General features: G+C 35.4%; 5 protein-coding genes across 6 annotated transcripts; 4 read left to right on the top strand and 1 right to left on the bottom strand.

Annotated features, from left to right (window-relative positions):
• Positions 1 to 306: 306 nt before the first annotated feature.
• Positions 307 to 1134, top strand: LOC120771495. The gene is made up of 2 exons (XM_040099544.1): positions 307 to 446; positions 524 to 1134. The coding sequence occupies exons 1-2, from the start codon at positions 396 to 398 to the stop codon at positions 965 to 967; spliced, it is 495 nt and encodes a 164-aa protein (XP_039955478.1). The 5' UTR covers positions 307 to 395; the 3' UTR covers positions 968 to 1134.
• A 2588-nt stretch (positions 1135 to 3722) lies between these two features.
• LOC120771494 lies at positions 3723 to 4482 on the top strand. The gene is made up of 2 exons (XM_040099542.1): positions 3723 to 3844; positions 3898 to 4482. The coding sequence occupies exons 1-2, from the start codon at positions 3791 to 3793 to the stop codon at positions 4435 to 4437; spliced, it is 594 nt and encodes a 197-aa protein (XP_039955476.1). The 5' UTR covers positions 3723 to 3790; the 3' UTR covers positions 4438 to 4482.
• Positions 4483 to 5717: 1235 nt separating this feature from the next.
• LOC120771493 lies at positions 5718 to 6994 on the top strand. 2 transcript variants are annotated; one of them, XM_040099541.1, is made up of 3 exons: positions 5718 to 6117; positions 6186 to 6280; positions 6348 to 6994. In XM_040099541.1, exons 2-3 carry the CDS (start codon positions 6230 to 6232, stop codon positions 6912 to 6914), a joined length of 618 nt encoding a protein of 205 aa, XP_039955475.1. In that variant the 5' UTR covers positions 5718 to 6117; positions 6186 to 6229; the 3' UTR covers positions 6915 to 6994. The 2 variants fall into 2 exon arrangements, with proteins under 2 accessions (XP_039955475.1, XP_039955474.1); XM_040099540.1 differs by having other exon boundaries at positions 5719 to 6280.
• Positions 6995 to 9975: 2981 nt separating this feature from the next.
• LOC120771489 lies at positions 9976 to 10972 on the top strand. Its single transcript, XM_040099537.1, has 2 exons — positions 9976 to 10117; positions 10191 to 10972. The coding sequence occupies exons 1-2, from the start codon at positions 10064 to 10066 to the stop codon at positions 10836 to 10838; spliced, it is 702 nt and encodes a 233-aa protein (XP_039955471.1). The 5' UTR covers positions 9976 to 10063; the 3' UTR covers positions 10839 to 10972.
• Positions 10973 to 20998: 10026 nt separating this feature from the next.
• LOC120770015 (early boundary activity protein 2-like) lies at positions 20999 to 21898 on the bottom strand. The gene has a single exon (XM_040097107.1). It carries the CDS (start codon positions 21896 to 21898, stop codon positions 20999 to 21001), a length of 900 nt encoding a protein of 299 aa, XP_039953041.1.
• Positions 21899 to 23235: the final 1337 nt, after the last annotated feature.

Here is a 23235-nt window from a genome sequence, read left to right as displayed (position 1 = left end):
TTATTCACACCACCGATCTCTAGGGTATATCTGCCTATTAGCTAACGTTTTCAATTCGGTGAATTGTGGGTTCAAAATTCAATATGAAAACCATTAAAAGCTTAAACAACTTTAAGAAGTTTATAACGTCGCTGACATTTTTTTAACATAACTAACAGATGTGCTGTAGTAGACCTCTCCACATATACTTCGTTAGTTAGCACAGACGCACACCACTTGCAAGAACAGCGGCCTAACTACTGCCAGAGCTACTAAGACCAAACTGACATAAATGCATACTGAATTGCTAATAACACTGTTGCAAAAAAGCATAAAAGGCATTCGAAAATGTGCTTGGAATAAAATCAGTAGTGAGTGTGGATCGTTGGAAGCAATTAGTAAAGTCGAAGACGAAAATGACTGCAGTTTCTATCAAGTACTTAGCTGCATTGCTGCTGGTAGTCGGCGTAAGAAATATTGAAATAACTATAATTATAATAATTACTAAGGAAACAAATAAATTAATTTTTCCAACACACTTCAGGTCATCTGCATCAAAGCCGATGGCACGGAAAACGCCGAAACAGACGCGGAAATATTTGCTTCCCGAGATGGATTGTTAAACTTCATACGCAACGAGGCCCTTACATTAAAAGCATATATTTTTAAACGGATTGAGGAATTATGCAAGAAGATAAATGACGAAGATCTAAATACACTTATATACAAGAACAAAACAAGTGAAGCACCTGACGAATCTGAAGCAGCAGATACTCGCGAAACATTGCAGAGAAAATGTATTGGCCGCCTCCTGTCACCTTTCGATTTCGACGATCGAGAAGAACTCCTATTGCTTAAGTATGGCTTGGATGATATTCGAAAAGATATGGATCGAAAAAATAAGGAATTCTTTGAAGGGATTTTGCGGCGCATTGGTAAATATCCGAAGGGTTTGGCACCGGAGCAGCAAAGCAAACCGACGGCCTGAAATCTGTAAGGGTGGTCAATTAGAGATGCCTCAACTTTGGCGGGCTAAAAGATAGAGTTTCTAAGTTTCATGCGATTCTATTTATTTGAGGAAGGTGTTTAGTGTGCGAGCTGTTCAATGCTCTAAGTTAATTATATTGGAAAATAAAATGTTTGAAAATGCAAGTATTTTTGCAAACTGCTTTTAGTATATTTTAGTAATTAGACACAAGTTAGGCGAGTTGACCGTTATGGGTCTTTGGCTTTCAGAGAAATGGTGAGATTGTCTTTGATCTATAAAAAAATGTGATTTCTTTCTAATAAAGAAATATTCTTTCAAGCAACCTTCTCGTTCTTAAGGCTTCCCAGTATACCTCAATATTTGAACTCCTATCATTGTCAATTCCCCTTCCATTAATAGATAATACAACACTTTCGATCGTATCAGTGGATTTCCAGATAAGACCAAAGACCTTCGCACAGGCTAAATGCCGGTCGAGAAGATGGATTTCCAGATAACTGCAGTACCATCCTTTGCCCATTTCATGTCAGTCTAGAAGATGACTAATCGCATTGATAAAGTAAAAAAGACGCAATAATTTGACGTCCGTACCAGTCAAGTATCGGTGGGACACTTAACCCTAAATAACTCTAACCCTGTTACATAAACAGAGAGATGGCTATGTGACTTCGGCGATCTTGTAAAAAACAGATAATGTTGTGTGCGTCACTCTTATAATCAACAAACGTAGCTCTGCCGGTTACTGGCTGTCTCCGGTACACTCGGTACATGTCCTACACTCGATGTTCGATTAGTTCAAAGCCAAGCTGCAACAAATTTCAGAATTTGTAATTTTTACCGTATAAATTTGGAGCCTCGACAAATATTCTCATACTTTTGGGGTTCTTACTGACACCAGAAATCGTCGGCTGTTGACTTAAACAAAAAAGAGCGTGACAATCGCGGCCAAACTACTGTCGGAGTTGCGTCATATTAGTTGCAACAATTCGATTTCAAGTTCTTTCAATAGTAAGCGGCTGGATAGGACTCTGCAAAATGTGCTTTTACCCATCATAAACACAAGTCTATCAGAGGCATATTCGCTTTTGAGTAACTATAATCTGAAATCATTGATCCCTTTTTAAATAAGGTGGTTCATATTTTAAGTCTGTAAACATTTCTAAACAATTCCATACCATATAACGTGTTTCTCAATATGAACGCTACAAAAGTAGACCGACGCCATATTCTTTCCCGCTCTTTTGACATTTCTCTTGGCTTGCCATTTTAACATGGAAAGATATATGATCCAAAAACGAGTCAAAATTATTAAAATTTATTACCGAAATTCGCAGTCAGGGGCCTCAACTTTAAGAGCGCTATTTCCAATTTGAGGTCGTCATGTGTCAAAATTTGAATCCACAGGCACGGTACGAAATGCTCCCGTACCCATAGTGTCGAGAATATTACTGCCGCTAGCGCATCAATTGAGGAAGATCCAAATCAGTGTCCCACACGTCCTTCTCAAGCGTTGGGCATCATCATTACAAGATCAAATTGACGCAAGAATTGAAGCCGCTTGACGCCGGCGGCGTCTTTGGGCCATACTTCTTCCGTGGTGATCCGGACTGGCATGTTACTGTGAATGGGAATCGCTAGCGGTCAATCATAACCGAATATTTTGGATCGAATCGGATGATATGGACTTGGACAATATGTGGCTACACCGCGATTGTCAGAATCGATTTATTGAAAACCAAGTTTGGTGAACGCGTTATCTCACGAAATCGCGGCCATTGATGATGCAACAGTATCGGCCGATTTATGATTCGAGACCGTCGAAGATTGAGTTCAGTGTCTAGACTTCTGCAAGGCTTCTGCAGGCGAGCTCGTGGTGGCGATGCAAACGAAATCGAGTTCCATACATAATGTCATCGAATGTACTTTTACAAGAATATGTAAAGAATTTCATTAATATTCCAAACTTTTGTAGCTCTGATTGAAATACCCTTTATTTTTGTATATTTCAATTTTAAAAAGGTTATTCAAAATTTTAGAAAAATTGTGATATCGAAAATATAGTAGTTTAAATTTTAATTTAATTTAGTGAGATTATAAAAAATGTTGAAAACGTATTAACCAACAAGATGGCAGCTATTTTCGAATTTTTCTAAGTATAGGTATTTTAGGGTTATGATCTAATTCGCTTTCCCAGATTTACTTCCTAGAATAAGTTTTAATTGCGTTTTGCATTTTGAATGTGTTTTGGAAATACAAATATTTCATTCATATCTACATACATACATATATACAATATACATATGTAGAGATATTATAAACAATATTTATATGATAACCTTGGTTCCTGACTCCGCTCCTTGTAACAAAACTGATAAGCCCGTTGACGTCACGTTTACAAATTACAGTAAATGACTAGTGAGTATTTCCAAGTGATGACTCGTTGAGTACGCGTGCGCAATTCGGTGAATCGTGGGTTTAAGATTCAATCTTAAAGACTTAAATTAAATTTTTGACTTTGTTGGACACGGAGTTTATACTCACATTTCCTTTCGTAATATGCTGCAGCTATTTGGTCGTGAAAATTTGTAAAACTCTTCTCAAACTATGCATATTTGAGCACAGACACACACCACAAATAAGCACCTTGGCCCAACACCTGTCTTAGTTAAGACCAAACTTATTTTACGCTACATAATATTGTTGTTTTTGTTGTTCTTCAATAAATTGCATAAATTGAGGTTTCGAAATTGTATTTGAACTTAAATCAACGGAGGGTACACATCATTAAAATTTATTAGTGCGGTCCATTACCTTCTAAATCAAATGGCTGGGCTGTCTATCCACAAGTTTTGCGCAGCGTTTTTGCTGGTGATCGGTGTAAGCAATATACAAATATTTATTAAGGAAGATATCAACATATTATACCACAGATTGTCTGCACCAACGCCGATGGCACTGAGAAGCCGGAAATAGACATGGAAATATGGGTTTCACGCAATCAATTATTGGACTCCATGACTGAAGATTGGGAGAATTTAACCGAATATGCTTTGGCATGGAGTAAGGAAGTTTGTCAGAAGGTACTAGACGAAGACATATTGCAGAACGAAACAAGCGTAGATCCAGAGACTCGCGAAAATTCTCTGAATAATTGTGTTGGTAGCACCGTGGATCGTTTCGATCCCACTGAAAGTCATCGTGGCGATCACCCAGATGAAGTTCCATTGCGCAAATATGGATTTGAGGAATTTCGAAAAGTTATGGATCAAAAATATGAACATTTCTTCGAAGAGATGGTCCAGCGTATGGATGACTATGTAAAGGGTTTGACGCCAGAGCAGCAAGACAAAGAGACGGCGCGAAATCTGAAGGGGTGGTCGGGTAAAATTAAGAATGCCCCGACTTTGGCAATGAAAGAAATGGCTTTTAGGAAATGTATGCGATTTTATTATTTTGAGAGGGGTGTTTAATGTATATGTTTTCAGTTAAGGTTATTCAAAAATTAAACATTTTAATATGAAAGCAAAGCTACAAAACCTTAGCAATATTTTGTGTTTTTGGTTAGTGACTAACTGAGCTCGTCTCAAGGTTCTTAAGGGTCTTTGGAACAACTGACAAATAAGCAACGTCGTTTGTTCCCGGTCACAAAAGTATAGCCGGGAATGAATTAGTTGATAATCCACAAGGAAGAAGAATTAGGTAGGGAGATGTATTGGCAACGGTTTGAAGGCATGCACCATGTCTTTTTCCAAATGAATGTGTAATCAACCTCTCAAGGTATAGACTCAGGCTACTTTTCTCATTCTACACTGGCCATTGTTAGAAAAAGAAGCACTTACACAACATTGGCCTAGCTGTCTTTGCAAATTGCCGGTTCTGCGAGAGGAAGCCTAAAACTCCGGAACACCTGCTAATTGACTGCATAGAATAAAGGCCCTTCGATCCACGTATCCAAATAAGGATCACATCGTCTTCCTAGCACCTAGCAGTATAGTAGAATTTATCAATATGCTGGGGCTGGGTAGGTCGTTCGGTGGAATCCTCATATATTTGCCTTAAAGTCGAAGCGTTGAGGTGAAGAGTAATGAGGCTCACAGGATTGGTAGTGGTGGACTAGAACAAAGGACGAAAACGATGCCCAGCTGAGCTTGGAAACTATCAGTGACTTTATGGGACTACTTGTAAACCTCTCAGAAAAAACATGCGCCCGCGTTGGCAGGGTAACTCCTTACAGCATCATCTAAATAAAAAATACGTGGTTTAGCTAAACTTAGAACTTGGATGAAAGAAAAAAACTAATATTGGTTTTTTGGCAGATATTTTTATAATGAAAATCTTAGAGAAAACGCGTTTAAATGCGCACCAGGCACTAGCTAGCCCTCAAGCGCACAAGTCCTCAAGGCTGTATCTCCGAAAATATTACTCGGATCAACTTGAAAATTCAAAACAATGTTCTAGAGGTGTTGTAAAACTTAATAAGGCAATAGAAAGTTAGATTTTTTGAAACTCGTAAGCCCTTAAATAAGATTACGCAGCTAGAAGGCTTGTTATCCAGTTTAGAAGTAATCATCAATGCAATTTTTTAAAATGAAGATAAATTTTCGCTTCGGACAATAGCATATTAATATTTTTTAACTCAATTTAAAGTTGTATCTGCGAAATTTAAAATAGCTGGTAATCCTATCTGATTATTACCTTCTAATAGCTCTTTACACACACTCAATATTAAATATGATTATACATAAGTATATGCGATTAAATTGATAACCTAGGTTCGTTTCACAGATTTTGAAAATAAACTGATAAAGACCTTGCTCTCACTTACCTTATTCACATTAGCTGTCTCCTAGAAATGTAGGGCATTTAGCAAACATCTTTTATTCTGTGAATTGGTGGTTGAGTATTCAAGGCGGAAGCCATAAAAAAACGTAAACAATTTTAAAGAGTTTCAAATATTGTTGGTCATTTTTGAAAATGTTTAGTTTTTATCATAGTATCTCAAAATAATTACCAAGTATGCTGTAGTGAAAACTCGTAGACCTCTCCACATATTCTTTGTCAGTTAGCAAAGATGCACACCACTTACAAGAATCGCGGCCTAACTCCTGCCTAAATTATTAATACCAACTTAACATAATATATATTCAATGGTATGTTGAATTGCTATTGGCTTTGTTGAAATATTAAACTAAAAAGGCATTGGAAATAAAATCAACAGAGAGTGTGGATCGTTAGAAGCGATTAGTACAATTCAAGACGAAAATGGCTGGAGTGTTTATCAAGTATTTCGGAGCATTGCTGCTGGTAGTCGGCGTAAGAAATAAAGAAATAACTATAATTACTAAAGAAATAATCAATTAATTTTCCCAACGCACTTCAGGTCGTTTGCATCAACGGCGATGGCACCGAAATTTCCGAAACCGACTTGGAGATGCTTGACTCCCACAATCAATTGTTAAAATCCATATATAATGAGGCTGTTAAATTAAGTATATACGTTTTGAGACGAAGTGGGGAATTATGCAAGAAGATGGACAACGAAGAGATACTGCTATACAAGAAAATAGCAAGTGAAAAGTCCAAGAAATCTGTAGAATCAGTTACTCACGAAACAATTCTGAGAAATTGTATTAATCGTATCGAGGATCGTTTTGATCCCACAGCGAGTCGTGATAATGTATATGGTCCAGATGAACCTTTGTTACTTAAGTATGGATTGGAGGATATTCAAAAGGTTGTGGAGCAAAAATATGAAACATTTTTTGAAGAGATTTTGCAGCAAATTAAAGAATATCTGAAGGGTTTGACACCGGAGCAGCAAAGAAACACGACGGCGCGAAATTTGAAAGGGTGGTCAAGTAAAATTAAGGCGGCTTCAACTTTGGCACGGAAGGCGATGACTTTTAGAAGTTTTATGCGTTACTATTTTTTGCAAGAAAGTGTTTAAAGTGCGAGCTGTTTAATAATATTGGAAGTTTATTTAGCTGCACAGAATTAAAATCGCCAAGAGTTGGCAACGCTAACGAATACTACAAAATTTATGTATATATAACTAAGTCAGCTTCTTGAATTATTTTCAGCGATTAGAAAATATTAAAGTTTGCAATTTATTTATAGCGATTGCGTTAAATATTAAAATTGAATTACTAAAAAGGTGGCAACACTTTTTTTTTATTTTTTCTAAAAATATCAGCGTTATGATTTCATGTTTTGCTTTACTACATTTAGGAAATAAACTAAAATAATTGTAAACAGTTGGCAACTCGATTGTAAATATTTTTTATTTTAAACACAGTTAATTGACAACGGTTTGCAACTTTGACCAACTTGTTTTTCAGCTAAATTTTTCAAATTTAAACTCGTATTCGATTTATTATTAAGCATTTTGGAATATATTACAGATTTTATTGCATCTCACTTTTCATATTTTGTTTTAAATTACAAAAAGCTGGCAACTCTGTTGTTAAAATACTAACATTTCGGAGATCACAATCTGATAAACTTGGGTCCTGACTCCGATCTTCTAGCGAAACCGATAAAAAATTGACGTCATTTGACTCATTTGCATTAGCTGGCTTGAAAGCAGTGACTCATTAAGTTAGTGTCTTTGATTCGTTGAGTTATGGGTTCAAAATTCACTTAGACACCTCCAAAACTTTTGAGAAACCACTTTCTGTGCTTTCTTGTAGAAGATACTGCTCAATCCACTGAGTGTTATTGAGGTCTCTTAGTAAACAGCAACCATTATATGGTGACAACTTGGAAAAAGTCCAACAAATTCTTCATAATTTGGCAAAGACACACACCAAATATACGAAATCAGCGGAAAGTACACATCATTAGAAAAGGTTAGTACGATTCAACTATCTGGACTCAAATGGCTGGGATGTCAATCGACAAGTTTTGCGCAGCGGTTCTGCTGGTGATCGGTGTAAGCAAACCATAAATATTTTTTACGCAAAACATCAATAAATTTTACCAATACAACTCAGGTTATCTGCCCCAACACCCAAGGCACTAAAAACACCCAAATGGAGTTATTGGCTTCCCGCAATCGATAGTTAGACGCCATATTTGAAGAATTACAGTATTTAAACAAATATGGGTTCGGAAAAAGCGAGGAACTATACCAAAAGCTATTCAACGAGGAGATATGTATATAAGAACGGAACGAGTGTAGTTCCAGAGATACGCGTATCAGAACTGAAATCGCTTAGTCCCTGTAGTGCTTCGTCGTTATGGGAATCAAGTTGTAAAACTCGACTATCAGATGTTTTTTCGAATACTGCAAATATTTCGGGATGACTGTTGAAGATGATCAGTTATTCAAGATTCTTTACAAGCACAGTAGGACGTTGCTTCCATGTCAGAATGTAAAAAACTCTTTCAGAGAATACCTTTCCGATTTGAGAACATTGAAAAGGGAGGTTAGTTATGTTAATGGTAGGATGTCAGTAAGAAAACTGTGAAGATTTCTCGCCTCCTCGTTCACATGCGCATTAAGCCTTTTGTAGTCGACACCTCCCTGACTCCGTATTTCTTCGGCGACTATGTTCGCCCGTAGATCTCGATGAATATCAGCACTTTGCAGTATCAAGGAGCATTTACAATACCTCTTAGGACCTTGTTTTGAAATTGTTGTATAATACTTGTACGTATATAAAAGTGGCCCTAAGATGCTTTTCTGAGGAACTCCGGCTTCAGTTTCTTTTGGAGTTTGGAGAATTCATTTTCTTGCTTTACACGGACAAATCTCACGATGACATGATTTTAGTTTTTGCGTAAGGTCTGCGTGCCTCACCTTGTCGAACGCTTGCTCAACGACAGGGAATACAGCTAAGCATACGTTCCTCCTACAAGGATTTTTCTATTTCGAATGTTATTCTATGAATTTATTCTATTGTTGAATGCTTGATTCTGAAGCCGAACTGATGCGTTGGGATTAACTGCTTTTCATAGATTATATATTTTAATCTTTGATAAATTAATTTTTCAAAATGTTTTGAGATTTGTGGAAGTAGTGAAATTGGTCTACTTTTATGACGAGACTATATGAAGGTCCTTTCCTGGCTTAGGAACCAAAACAATTTCGGCAACTTTCCGAAGGCTTGGAAAATGTGTCAGATGGATTGCTTTATTGAAGAGAAGCATTTTTATTTCTTTAGGGTAAACTGAACTCATAATTTTTCGCTTTATCTCCGGATCATTATCCAAAGCTACTTTGTTAAATTTCTTTCGTAAATCTGTCAACTTCTAACTCTAGTTGTTAAATTGTTGTGATTTTTTGACACTTTAATTGGGTCTGAAGTATTTGTCTGAACGAGGTCCGTATTTTTGTTGTATAACTTCAAACTAAAATCTCTTTTAATAACGGTTTCACTTAGTATTAAATATACTGGGGAGTGGTCAGAGCTTAGATCTAACCCACCTGCTATGTATTTCGATGAAATTTCCAGACAACTTCTTAGTTATAAAGAAGTTTATTACATCTGATATTTTGTTGGTATCCATTGGACAGTAAGTTGGTGTTCCGGTTGATAAAAACTCCCTATTATTATTATCATGTGAAAAGTATTACAGCTACGGTACAGTTGAATTTAATGTTTAATTTAAAAACGGTGGCAACTCTATTAAATATATTTTTATTCCTAATTCATAATATTTTGCCAAACATCAGCATCGCCAGTACAAGGTTTATGAAATTTACTATAAAATGCAAATACTAAAAACATTCATAAATAGCCAGTCATACATAATATAATAGATCGTTATATATGTTCACAAAATAACATATGTACATACTTACATGTACACGATTCTTCGCTCAGCTCAGACTGATCTTGTGAGAGGGCTGATAAGAAAATTGAAACACTCAGCGCTCACAGCTCCTTATCAGCTAATTGACGAATGCTGCTGCTTGCTGTGAGAGTGTAATCGTTGGGGTCTCGTACAAAGTTCATACGTCTGTATGTATGTACAAAAATGTGTGTGTAGCAATTATTTTTGAAACTACGCTTGAAACAAGATCATTAGTGTGCGCACGTCGTTTGTAGAGATAAGCAGCAGTTCCGGGCTGACGCTTTGCGGATTCTAAAAATGTCACAACAAATTATGAATAGATATTTCATAGCCTTGCTACTAGTGATTGGTGTAAGAGTAACAGCAAATTCATATTTTTGTTATAAATAAAATGCATTAAGCTGCAATTTTCTCGATAACACAGCTCACCAGCACCCACGCAACCACCACCACCACCGAAGCTCCCGCTGAAGCTCCGCAAACAGCACGCGATCAATTGTTTGAAGCTGTGGCGGCCGATTACCTGAAACTACTCGACTATGAATTGAAAGAGAGTAAGGAGCTGGTTGAAAGAGTACTGGACGATGATCGATTCCAAAATATACGCAGTGAAATTTTGTTGAACAAGAAAATCACGTTACGAAACTATGTTGAGTTCGTGAAGGAGAAGTATAAGACGAAGCAGCCATCAAGGGAGTACAAAGCAGCACGTTTCTTCTACATCTTCGGCAAGTCGTTGCTATATACCGACTTCTTAGATATTGTGGCACGTTTGGAACCCACACTGAGTCGTCATGATTGCTGGATTGAGGAGGACTTTATGTCTTTTGGACTTCAGACTTTCATTGAGACGCTGAATCAAAAACGCGCTAAGTTGGTTCGTGATAGTGTGCGGCGTATTGATGATTATGTGAAAGGCTTGTCGCCAGATCAACAAAGAAAGGCCGTGGCACAAAAGTTATCCGATTTTTCTGTGAAAATGAAGGAAGCCACAGAAGTGCAAGAGAAAATGGGTGTGCTCAAAGATTTTTTGCGTGATTATTACTTGGAAACACCGGTCGAAATGTCATAAAGTTGAAGTGTTCTAAAGTTGTGAGGATTTTCATAGGAAATTTAGTGGAAAGTAGCTGAGATGACAAATTGGTTGACATGTGTTAAAAGTTTAATTAATTTGTTAAATTATATTTAAATAAAAAAACAGAATTGGAGCCAAAAAGACGTAGCCATCTTTTATAGTCACTACTGTATACAGTCTTGATACTTCATATCAGATATATTCATTCAATTTCTAATTAACTAATCAACGACTAACTGAATTTGGTGGTTGACATCGCTAGCTTAGCGAATCTGCCTAATTGTAGGCAATATTTTATTTGCAATAATTGATTTACCTTTATCTAAGCAAACATCGGGATAAAAAGACCTTTAGTGTTATAAAGATATTATAGTTTTGGTTTATAAAGCTATTTCTGAAATATTGTCTACAATTAGGCATAATACTAAGTACTGTTTCGAGAAAGTATTTGTAGCGAAGTCACGCACCAAAACGTGTAACAGTTGGACCACTTTTATCATGCCTAATGGAGTAGCTCATAAGCTTTAGTAAATCTTTAGATATATTGTTAGATTGAGTTAAAGTTAGTTTTTAAATAAAATGCTGGAAGAGATAAAAATGCTACCTTAGTAGGATTTAGTATTTCGGAAACCGGTAGTAGCACGAATTGGCTTATTTAATAAAGCTGTTGTGCGGAAATGGTGAAGAAAGCTGTTTCGTTTGTCAGCTTGAAATTTCATTAAACCAAGAAAATTTGGTGATGAGTTAAAAGAGAAATATCAACAACCACATATAAATTGGGAAGCTGTGAAATTCAATAGAACTAAAGTGAAAATTGTCAGAAGTTCAAGGTCGCCAAAAAGAAAAGCCGCCAATAAGACAAAAATTGCGTGAAAGAGATGTGTCTGCGAACGCGAACATTTAAGAGAGTTGAAGAATAATTCCATGAATCTAATTGAAATTTCAATTGACAAATGAAAACGAAATTGACGTGTTCTTACATTACAAATTCTATTGAGAGTAATCTTGATGGGATTTGAAATTGATATTTTATACAAGTAATTAATTTTATTTTATTTTACTTTCATTTTTTAAGTTTATTTTTTTTTTGTGAATGTGATGCTGAAACAAAATCTCACGGTGGCAATCAGCTGACTCGATGTGGTTTTAGGGTTGCCAGGAAATAGTAATAATGTTCGAATTATTTGTTGATTTCGATAAAGTGATACATTACTGAAATCTAAAAACTTTTCCAAATAAACTTCGTGTTGTTTGTGGTATTAGTGTCACCAAGTCAATAATTGAAGCTCTCATGAACTTAAAACAATATTTCGGACAATATATGATATTTAGAATTTAATACACCGAAATAAAGATCCTTCACTATATAAATATTAAATTAGTTAGCTGTGAAAGCACTTCAATAAAGCCTTGTAAAGAAAGAGAAATCCTTGCGAGCGATCCTTGCTTCAAAATAGACCTAAGTTTAGGCGACCACCACTTCATTCAACAAAATTTTCTTTGCAGCGAGCATTCTTTTGTGGTCTGAGAAATGCAAATAGCCGCTGGTAGCCAGGTCTGTAGAATACGGCGGCTGCGGAAGCAATTCGAAACCCAATTCAGAGTATTTTTCCAATATTTTCACTGACTTGTGACACGGTGCCAGCCGACGATAGCGATTTTCCATGCTTTGTAGCAGGTTCATCATGTTCAGTTCACTCGGATGAATATCGATTGGACTTCGGTGTAAAATGATGGAGTCATGTTTCATCTACTGCCACACTTCGGTGCAAAAACTCGGGTTTATTGCGCTTGAACATCTCCAAACACTGCTTCGAATCATTAACACGTATCCCCATAGGAAATAGTCTAACGGTGTGACATCGCACGATCTTGGTGGCCAATCGACGGGACCAAAACCTGAAATTATCTGCTCACCGAAGTGTTCTCTCAACAAATCCATTGATTGATGCGTTGTGTGCGAAATGGCGCCATCTTGTTGAAACCAAATATCCCAGAGATCGCAAGCTACAATTTCAGGCATCAACTAGTCAGTCAGTTCAGAAATATGGACGAATGATTTCACCGGCTCACAAACCACACCAAACCGTTGCTTTCTTCTGGATGAAATTACAGCTCTTGAATATCTTCAGGTAGCTCTTCGTCCCAAATGCGGCAATTTCGCTTGTTTACATAAACCAGAAATGGGCCTCATCGCTAAACAAAAGTTGTCTTGAGAACATTCGAACTTTTTGGATGTACGCTTGGGAACGGTCGAGCGGCTTCAGTTCTTGCACGAGCTGTATTTTGTACACTTTAAATGTAAGAGCTCGACGACAAATGCGCAAAGTCAGTCCATAATTGTTGAACATTTGAATGTAGTGAAATAATAATAATATCAATACATGAAATAACGATTAAGCCTCATTACCGCACTGAAAAAACTCAAATCAGTTCAAGAAATAATATTATGCGCTGCAGTGTTGTCGTCTAACCTTGACCCTGTTAACACACGAAAATTATGAGAACAACAAACAACTGTGGGACAACTCAGTTGTCGATTTATATGTATGAGTACGTAAGTATGTTAGTAAGTCTATAAGTCACTCAGCGTATTCCAAATCCCCTGCTCGGTTTTCTGGTTTTCTGGTTGTCTGCGTACTTAAGTGCTTTTTGATTTTCAGTGTGTTTATTGATTTTCAAAGTTTTCATGTTTTTTTGTTTATGAAGCAAGTTACGCTACTTTATTATTCGTAATTAGTGTGACATACATGTATACATATCTATCTATGTACTGCCTTGCACGCGTGCTTAAGTTTCATGCTACCCTTTTTGTCACGTCGGACTTCGAAATGTTGTTAAAAATTTAACTTATGGATTTTTCGATTCAACAGAGACATATTTTTTGTGTACTTGGCACATATGTTGCTCAGAAATATGCTTTACCTATCAATTGGACATAAATAATTAATAATAATATCACTGCTCAAGGATTAAATTTTCTGTAAAATATTTTGACTTCTAAGTGCAATTAATTGCTTCGGCAAGAACACTTTTTCAACGCATGGATGTCTTGTCAAACTCTCTCTCTCTTTATTTAACAATTATCTCTCTCTTGATTTCTAATATATCTTTCTCACCTCTGCCTCGAGCTTCATAAAATTGAGGATGATTGATTATTAAATAAAAAAAAAAAATAAATAAAAAAATTTTTATAGCTTGCCTGTATTCCACCATGCTTCACTCTCTGCTTAGCCTAAATAAACAGTGCAATGTAATATATATTTTTTCCGCGTGTTAAATTCCTACCAACTTTCCATTGTATCCATGTCATACCGAGGAAATTTAATTATCCGTTAATCAACAACAAGCAAGGGATAAAAAACAACATTCGCACAAATCGCGTTGTAAATGTTTGGCTGTACTCAAAATATATAAAATTTTCCTTACTCATTCATCATTTCATTAACTCAATTGACAAATCTATACCTTCATAATGAAGCTAACAGTGTATATTATTAGTGAAAAGAAATCCCATCAAAAATAAATAAATAAAAATTCGATAAATAAATGAAAATATGTATGATAAGGTATAGAAACGATATCACAGAAGTGTTTGGCGGCACCGCTTTCGTACTTTTTTAAACGTTTCCCTCGACTAAATGAATTTGAGTTTTTGACAAATAATATGTGATCTAACTGGAATAATTTTTTAGACTCAATTGTTCATGCAATACTGAATGTATGCTGATTCTTTTAATGCACATAGTTGTCTCCATCTCACGAGATGTTACATGATGATCTTGCAATATCAGTTTGAGCACAGCATCAGTGGTTTCCGGGACAACAACCGATTTTAGACGACCACAAAATTTGTTTTGCAGTTCTCTACGACGTCTGTTGAACCTAACAATCGATAAACTTTGGTCCTTGATGTAGCTTCGCCTACAAAAATTGAATCAAGTTCATCGATACACTGTTGTTGCATTAATGGGCTGTACCAGTGTGACACTTTCAAAAAAATTTTTTTTTTTTTTTCGATAGTTTATATATTGAAAAATATCCTGTGAAATCCGCAAGGTCGTATCTTGAATAGTTTTTGATAAACAGCGACCGCTCAGAGGTGCAAACATATATAAGTGAAACTTTAAACGCGTTTTTTCTCGAAACGACGTTTTTCAAAATTGCTGGCATTATAACTCAACGAGAAATTGACCGATCGACTTCAAATTAAAACTGGATATAGTTGAATACATTTGCTATACAATAGACTACGCTCTTTTTGATTGGTTGAAAATTTTCAATTTGGCATTAAAAAAACGACCATTTTTTTCGTAAAAAAACGATTTTTCTTTTCAAAATTACGCCATTTTCTTAATTTCTGATATTTTCCAAGGCCGTAGTTCATTGTATAGAAAATATATTTAAGTTTAATAAACATTTTCAATTTTTTTGTTTCAGCTACTCAATCGACCGGAATCATGCCAGCAGTTGAGGCACTTTTTTTTCGGCACTTCCGCAGACAGCACATAACTCCGTAATTTTTCAATATTTTTGTAAAAAAAAATGTTTAATAGAGCTAAAAATATACTTTATTACGTCCAAAGAATGTCGAAACATTCAATCTAGTACTTTCTTTTAAAAAAATTCACGAAAATCGCCTAATTTTTCATGCGTCACACTGGTATAGCCCCTTAAGCCGCGACGAAAGTACGCGTACGCGCGCAAATGTTCGTGATTTAATTCCACTATTTATCTGAGGTGAATATTTTGAGTTACTGTAAGCAACACAAATAGCGCTCGTACGTCAAATTGTTCTGAGCATGTATAACAACAAAATTGTCAAGCTTTACGATAATAGTGTAAGTTGTCAGATTGTACCACTAGTGTCGTCAAACACCGAAATATGAAAAGCAACCTTAATAAATTGCAGATGAAACAGATTCTTTCAGTAAAAATTTTAATTAAATATTAAAATATTTGTTTCCAGTATAGAATACTGAGAAGTGCAATTAAAAAAAAAATGGCATCACAATTTTTTTGTAATAAAAGTTAATGGTAACTCTTTTCATACTTTTAAGCAATTATTTTCGGTTTTTGAATTCTTTTGATACTTAATGTGTCAAGTAAATATTTTTTTAAATGTATGGCAACCCTGTAATAAAGTCAATAATAATGTTGATCAGTTAGTTTGCATGGCAGCTATTTTATATAGTTACTCGATCTGGAAAATTTTTACAGAGATTATTTGTAAATATATCTGGTCCAATCAAAAAATTTTCCATATAAGTACACGATTTTGATTGATCAGTTTTTATGGCGACTATATGCTTCAGCAGTTCGACAGCGGTGGTTCCAACAAATAGGTGGCTTCTTGACGTGTGCTAAATTTTAGATCTATGTCTCAAAGACTGTGAGGCTGGTTCGCGTGTATACTCGTACTAACATTCGAACGGTTTATTGTTTAATGAAATTTAATTTTTAAATTAATTAAATATAATATTAATTAAATTTTATTTTATTGAAATACAATTTTATTTTATTTTATTTTATTTTATTTTATTTTATTTTATTTTATTTTATTTTATTCTGTTTATTTAATTTTTTTAAATCTATTTTATTTAATTAATTAATCCATTTTATTGCATATAAGTTGTTTCGATTTTATATTATTTTCTCTTGCTTTATTTTAATTCATTATTTTTTTAATTTTGTTTTGCATTTGTTATTTTTTCATTTAATTTAATTTAATTTTAGTTTATTTCATTTTATTTTAATTTTTATTTTATTTTATTTTATTTTATTTTTTTTTTTTATTTTATTTATTTATTTTATTTTATTTTATTTTATTTTATTTTATTTTATTTTATTTTATTTTATTTTATTTTATTTTGATTTATTTTATTTTACTTATTTTATTTTATTTTGAACAGGGTATATTAAGTTTTCACCAAGTTTGTAACACCCATAAGGAATCGTCGGAGACCCTATAAAGTATATATATAAATGATCAGTATGTCGAGCTGATCGATTTAGCCATGTCCGTCTGTCCGTCTGTCTGTATATTTACGAACTAGTCTCTCAGTTTTTTAAGATATCGTTTTGAAATTTTACAAACGTCATTTTCTCAAGAAGCTGCTCATTTGTCGGAACGGCCGATATCGGATCCCTATAACACATAGCTGCCATACAAACTGAACGATCGGAATCAAATGCTTGTATGGAAAACTTTCACATTTGACAAGATATATTCACGAAATTTTGGTATAAATTATTTTCTAAGGCACCAATGTAATCTCTAGAAAACTTGCTTAGAACGGATTACTATAGCATATAGCTTCCATACAAACTGAACACATAGTTACTAACAGAAATGCACCTGTGAAGGGTATTTAGCTTCGGTGCCACCGAAGTTAACGTTTTTTCTTGTTTTGATTTTGTTTTATTTTATTTAAATACAATTTTTTATCTTATTCTAGTTTATTTAATTTTTTTTAATTTATTTTATATAATTTTATATAATTTTGTTTCATTTTTTTTCGATTTCATATTATTTTCTTTCGTTTTATTTTAATTTTTTTTATTTTATTTTGTTTTTTTTCGATTTTATATTATCTTCTCCTGTTTTATTTTAATTTATTTTATTTTACTTTTATTATATTTAATTCATTTTAATTTAGTGTAACATAATTTAATTTTATTCTATTTAATTATGATTTATTTTTTAATTTAAATTTTTATTTTTTTAATTTCTTCCACATTTTTTATCACTTCTCGTCAAAGCCCTCTGTGCATCCACAAACATTTCCCACGCCTACCTTGGCGTATACGCAATATTCTAAATTTCGTTTGTATTGATTTTCCCGCTGCGACCGTTTGCTTAAAAACAAATACACACAACTGTATATATTTTTACTGCATGTATATGAACCCCGCACCAACGCACACTCACACACAATGATTGTTGAGTAAATCATATGAAACTGCGCATATGGGCGATGGCAGTGTAACCCGCATATAACTTAATATAAGTGTAGGGATATGCAGTAGCAATAACAGCAACTATAACAACAACATTTCATTACTAGCACCGCCAACGGCACTGCCACCGCCTGTGATAATGCTGTCATAATCAAGGGATTTACACTTGATGAATTTGCAAATTTGTTTATGAGGTCATTCGGTTGACGCCAATTGATGCTGCCGTGCTGACAGCCAGCGCTGACAGTTCGTGCTGACAGTCGGTGCCGCGCTGAAGGCACTCATATTTGTATATATATCTCCAAATGTGTGCGTGTTAGTGGCAAGCAGTGCGAGGTATGAGCTCACAATCAAATTAGTGCTTGTGCAGGCGTGTGAGTGAGCGCGGGTGTAAGTGTGTGTGTTTATGCTCGTGCAGAGCTGCAACCGCTAATTTACTTGTATACGCAACTACAAGCTGACTGTGATTTGCTCCTAACGCCACTGCTGCTACCGCTGCTGCATATTTGTTGTGGGCAGTGGTTAATGTGTAGTCAAATGCGTTATTATCAACACACACGCACACACTCACAGAGACAGTGTCTAAATTGTCCATACTACCATTGGTGAATATGTGTGTGCGTGTGTGTGTGAGGGAATGTCGTAGGCCTCACATCTAAGTGCATTTGCTTGTGCGCCTCGGCCGGGCAAATATGTTGCTTTGCATTAGGCTCAAATTAACATGCGGTTCATAGGCACAACATAGCACAGCACAGCACAGCTCAGCTCAGCCTACCACCGCATGGCATAGCATAGCCAATCTAACTGACCATTAATTTGGCCGCAAAATGTGCACCAAATTGTTTAGTGACAAATGAAATATTTGCTTGTCCTCGGCCAGTCAGTGGAATTATTGAATATTTTTGTCATCAACACACAATATTTATCAACATACATGCATACAAAAACATATTTACATATTTATTTTGTTGTACATAATGTTTGCAAATATTTTGCGCCGACAAAGAGCCGCTTATTGCTGTTCAATTTGGCATGTAAATGCCTGGAGATTTACCAAATTTTACAGATTGATGAATATGAATGAAGCCTAAAAATTATGGCAGTCAGCTCACGGTCTGCACCGATTTCATTCATAATAAAAGCTAAACCATATTGTGGCCAGGAAAATATATTCACTTAATACCTTCAAAATATTCCATGTGTGGACTATTATAACATAAAAAACGATAACCTCGGTTGCACCGAAGCTGGAAACCCTTCACAGCCGCATTTCTTATATCATAAAAAGGTAAAAATAAAGGAAAAAAAATATTTAGATTTTGGTAGATCAATGTGTATGGTGGCTATTCGCTAGAGTGGTTCGATTTAATCAATTCCTTCAGAGATTTCCCCATTGTCTACGAAAATATTCCATGTCAAAATTCGTGAAAATATCTCTTCAAATAAAAAAGTTCGTGATCGTGAAGGACTAATTCGCGTATTTACAGACGGACGGATATCACCAAATTAACTCAGCTTGTCACGTTAATTATCAAAAGTGCTGGCTTGTTGCCATAGACTATAGACTTGATGTAGCCCCACAGGACATAGTCTAACGGCGTCAAATCATACGACGGAGGCGCTCTATTGACTGGGCCATTTCGTGAGATAACACGTTCACCAAACCTGGTTGTGACATTCGCTGTTAGGCTTGTGGCGACGTTCTGTTAAGCACATATTTTCCAAGTTAACAGCATTTAATTCGCTACAAAAAGTTTCGGTTTCCAATGAGATGTACCGATTCTCAATCACATTAACGTGTCGGTCTTGATCCTCACGGCAGAAGTACGGCCCTACCACTCCGCCGGCTCATAAACCGCACTTTACTCAAGTACACTCATGAACATGTTTCCATGTGTTATGTATTATGAATTAATTCACACCCCGCCCAACGTATTCGGCATAAATAGTGATTGAATAATGAAAACGTTATATGTGCTATAAGGGGTCGCGTAATTCGTAGACTTATTTCACAAATTTTTGGTATTAAACTAAACAAAGATGTCGTACATGGTGATCCAATAAGGCGTCATCCGGAAATTCTTTTATTTTCTGATATATAAGACTTAAACTAAAAAGATCGATAAACCATTGACAAATTTTTAAACCGATTCAAATAAAACTATTTTATATTATTTTCATTTCTTTATTTATTTTATTTTTTGAAGATGGAATATATACTTCCAAAACCTTTCTTTGTATATCTTGAAACAATCAGACCCTTTCTGAAAATTTATTTTCAAAATAATAATTCTTAATCCTCCCAACTATAAAGCAAAATAAGCATATATATTCTTCTTCTGCTATTTTATTAAAAAGTACAAAATTTAGTCTTGTATATACCTAATCAGAAGGCCGAGGAGTCATTGGCAAAATGTGAGGTCTCTCAGAGAAAGTAGTCCTCTGGTTCTAAGACACCATAGTCAAGCACATTGTGTTCTGTGGAGTCTTTATGTAGTGAAAGCCTCCAGAAAAAACCACACGTGCAAAGAAAATCGAGAGCGTTCTACGGGCGGCGCTGATCAGCATATTTGGTACCCGAAGGTCCACTCCAACCAGGGCACTTAACGCCATCTATCACAAAGTGCCCGTAGACGTCGTCGGAAGGTTTACGGCTGCGAAAGTGTTTATCAGACTCACAGCATCTGTGTGCTTAAAATAACACGTATCTGAACCCACGGATATCCTAACACATTTAACTTCATACTTAGATCATGCCCATTAAATTAGCAGTAGATTTACTGCTACGGAGTGCAGCCTCCTTCAGAGAAGTGAACATCCACTTAGATAGCAGGGCGGAGATTCTAGCCTTGAACTCATTTACAGTGCGTTCTATGCTAGCATCAAGTGTCTTGTGATAAGACTGGTATTGGTGCCGAGCAAAAGCGGAATCGCAGGTAATTGTAAAACTGATGAGCTAGCAGGGAAAGGCATCCTGGAACGCCCTATTGGAGGTGGAAACAACTCAACTTCCTTTTTGACAGTCCTGTGTTTGGGAGATCAAAACATAAAGGCTTGGAAGCGCATACCGTCAGACATCCCACCGAACTGACGAGAGTTGACATTAGACGCCTTCGTATTGGCTACTAATAATCCATTTGCGATCAGCCATTTTGCCTAACCTAACTTATACCTAATATAGAAACTTTCTTAATGTATTACAACGATGTCTCCAACTTCAACCTCCGCCTTCTGATAGCTTTTGCGGTGTCGGCGCATTTCATAGTTATTGCGCTGCGAATTTCACGTTCATTACAGTTAATCTTTTGTTGCACATAATGTTTAATGTCAGCTACTTTCAGTGGATCCAGTTGCGCCTTCAGTTGTCGGTCACGGAAAGCTGGGGAGAGTTTGCCACTGAGCGTATGTGTCCCTAGCGTTTGACGGTCAAATAGAAAAGACATAAGTTTTCGCGTGGCAAGTGATGCTTCCGTCCAGTCTATTGAAGCTAAATCCACTTTGGATACGCGTGTGCCGTGTGGACCTATTTGAACATAAGCGGACTCTTCGATATTCTTCTCAATATTAGAATTGTTGAAAGCTATATTTGCCTCATCCGTCGGTTCCTGTTTAATGTTTGACAAAGAGACTGGTATTGACAAAAGAGAGTCCCTAGCATCCAGAGTACTCGTTGCGTTTACATCGTTGATTGGGTTCGGAGTAAGGCCGCTATTCAATGGATTTGGTAATACTGTACCAAAATTAGTGGAGATTCGAGCTTGTAATAGTCGGAAAAGACTTTCAATGTTACGAATATTAGGTGGTGTCTGTACCGTCGGTGTTTCTGCATCATTTCGAGGTGGCTCTTCTCGCAGTGGTGTTATGTTTGCGACCAGTTTTCGTTTCTTTACTTCATCATTGAATTTTATTTCAAATTCTTGTCGACGTTTTAATTGGAGTTCAGCTGCAGATAATCGTTTGTTCCCTGTTTGCTTGCGATTTTTAAATTCGGGAAAATCATGTTTTGCCTTTTGTCCAAAACTTTCGGTTGAGTTTATCGAAAATTGCCGTAAATCAAGTGCGCTTTCTGTCGATTCGTTCGTATTTACATAATTCATTTTACTGTTCTTGGATAAATCCATAATTGTGGATTGTTTTCAAAGTACTGTTGTTTAAGAGTCGGTAACTAATACTGTAATGATGATGGAAATAATTTTTTTGCTATATTTATATGAGTCGGCGTAGGTAGAATATGCGGATCGAGCAGGTAGAATTTTATTACATCATGAGACTTCTTTTCACCTTTTCTAAATGTCTGTCCGTCGACTTATTATTTAGTGTGATTGTTTTGTTGTTTAAGTACCTGCATTTGTATTTGACCCTGAGCAATAAGCTCGATTTTATTTATAGTAATAAATTAGGGGCGTCAGCTTCTTCCATTGTCACTCTCATTGTCAACCTTTTGTTTAAATAAATAGTTTTGCTCAAAAGGGGATTAACTGTTAGAGAAAAAGAATTCAAGGAAATTTTGGGAACGGATCAGCACACCTCAAGTGTATTCCAATCCAAGTATTTTTCCTTTCTTCTAAAAAAAGGACAAAAATATCTGTTACGTGCTTTATATGAGATAAAACATACGTAGGATGGCACCATTTTGGCTGGTGTTATTCGACTAATACTTGAGGAGTTATATTACTGTTAGAAGGCCGAAAAAAGTGAACTTTCCAGATTTTTTTAGAAAATAAAATATTTCCACGAATGGGTTTTTGCGCGGAATTTAAACTAAAAAGTCTTACTCTTTTTTGCCCAGGTGCTAATTTCATATTACTAGGTTGATTTTGAGCTTTTAAAGTTATATAATGACTTTATTAAAGTACAGTTAAAACATATTTATGTGCTTATCAAATATTTCCTACTCTACTGTTTATAATCATGTGTTGACAGCTCGCAATGTTTTGATGTGTTGAAATTTTATTAATAGTTTTGTGGTTGAAGTTTTTTACGCGCTGCTGTCTAGCTGAGAAATTCTTCATCGCTCATTTTTAGAAATATTCTTGATGGCGGAACTGTAATGCTTGTCATATTCACAATAAATTTTTATTGTCTAAGAGTTATTGATAAACTGTTTTTGTTCGAAATTTCTATGAAAACACAGCAGAGCTTTCATTTATTCAGACAGCCATTTAATTGCCCGTTCTAACGAACCACCACTTTTAAAATCCAGCTGAATATTTTGTGTTCCGAAAGTTGTTATATTGAGTTATATTAATAACAACTTTTTCTGAATATGTATCATAATTTTATTTATTAATGAATTATAAATATTATCATTCCGTATGCGATTGTGGTTTGGGAAAGAAAAAAAATAATAATAAATATTTGTGCAAGTAATAAACACGTATGGATATGTGATAAACATAATGGAAGGCTGATTTCGTTTCGTAGTAATTTTTAA

Source organism: Bactrocera tryoni, chromosome 3 (assembly GCF_016617805.1).
Source record: "Bactrocera tryoni isolate S06 chromosome 3, CSIRO_BtryS06_freeze2, whole genome shotgun sequence".
NCBI lineage: Eukaryota > Metazoa > Arthropoda > Insecta > Diptera > Tephritidae > Bactrocera > Bactrocera tryoni.
This window is presented reverse-complemented; position numbering and strand designations above follow the sequence as displayed.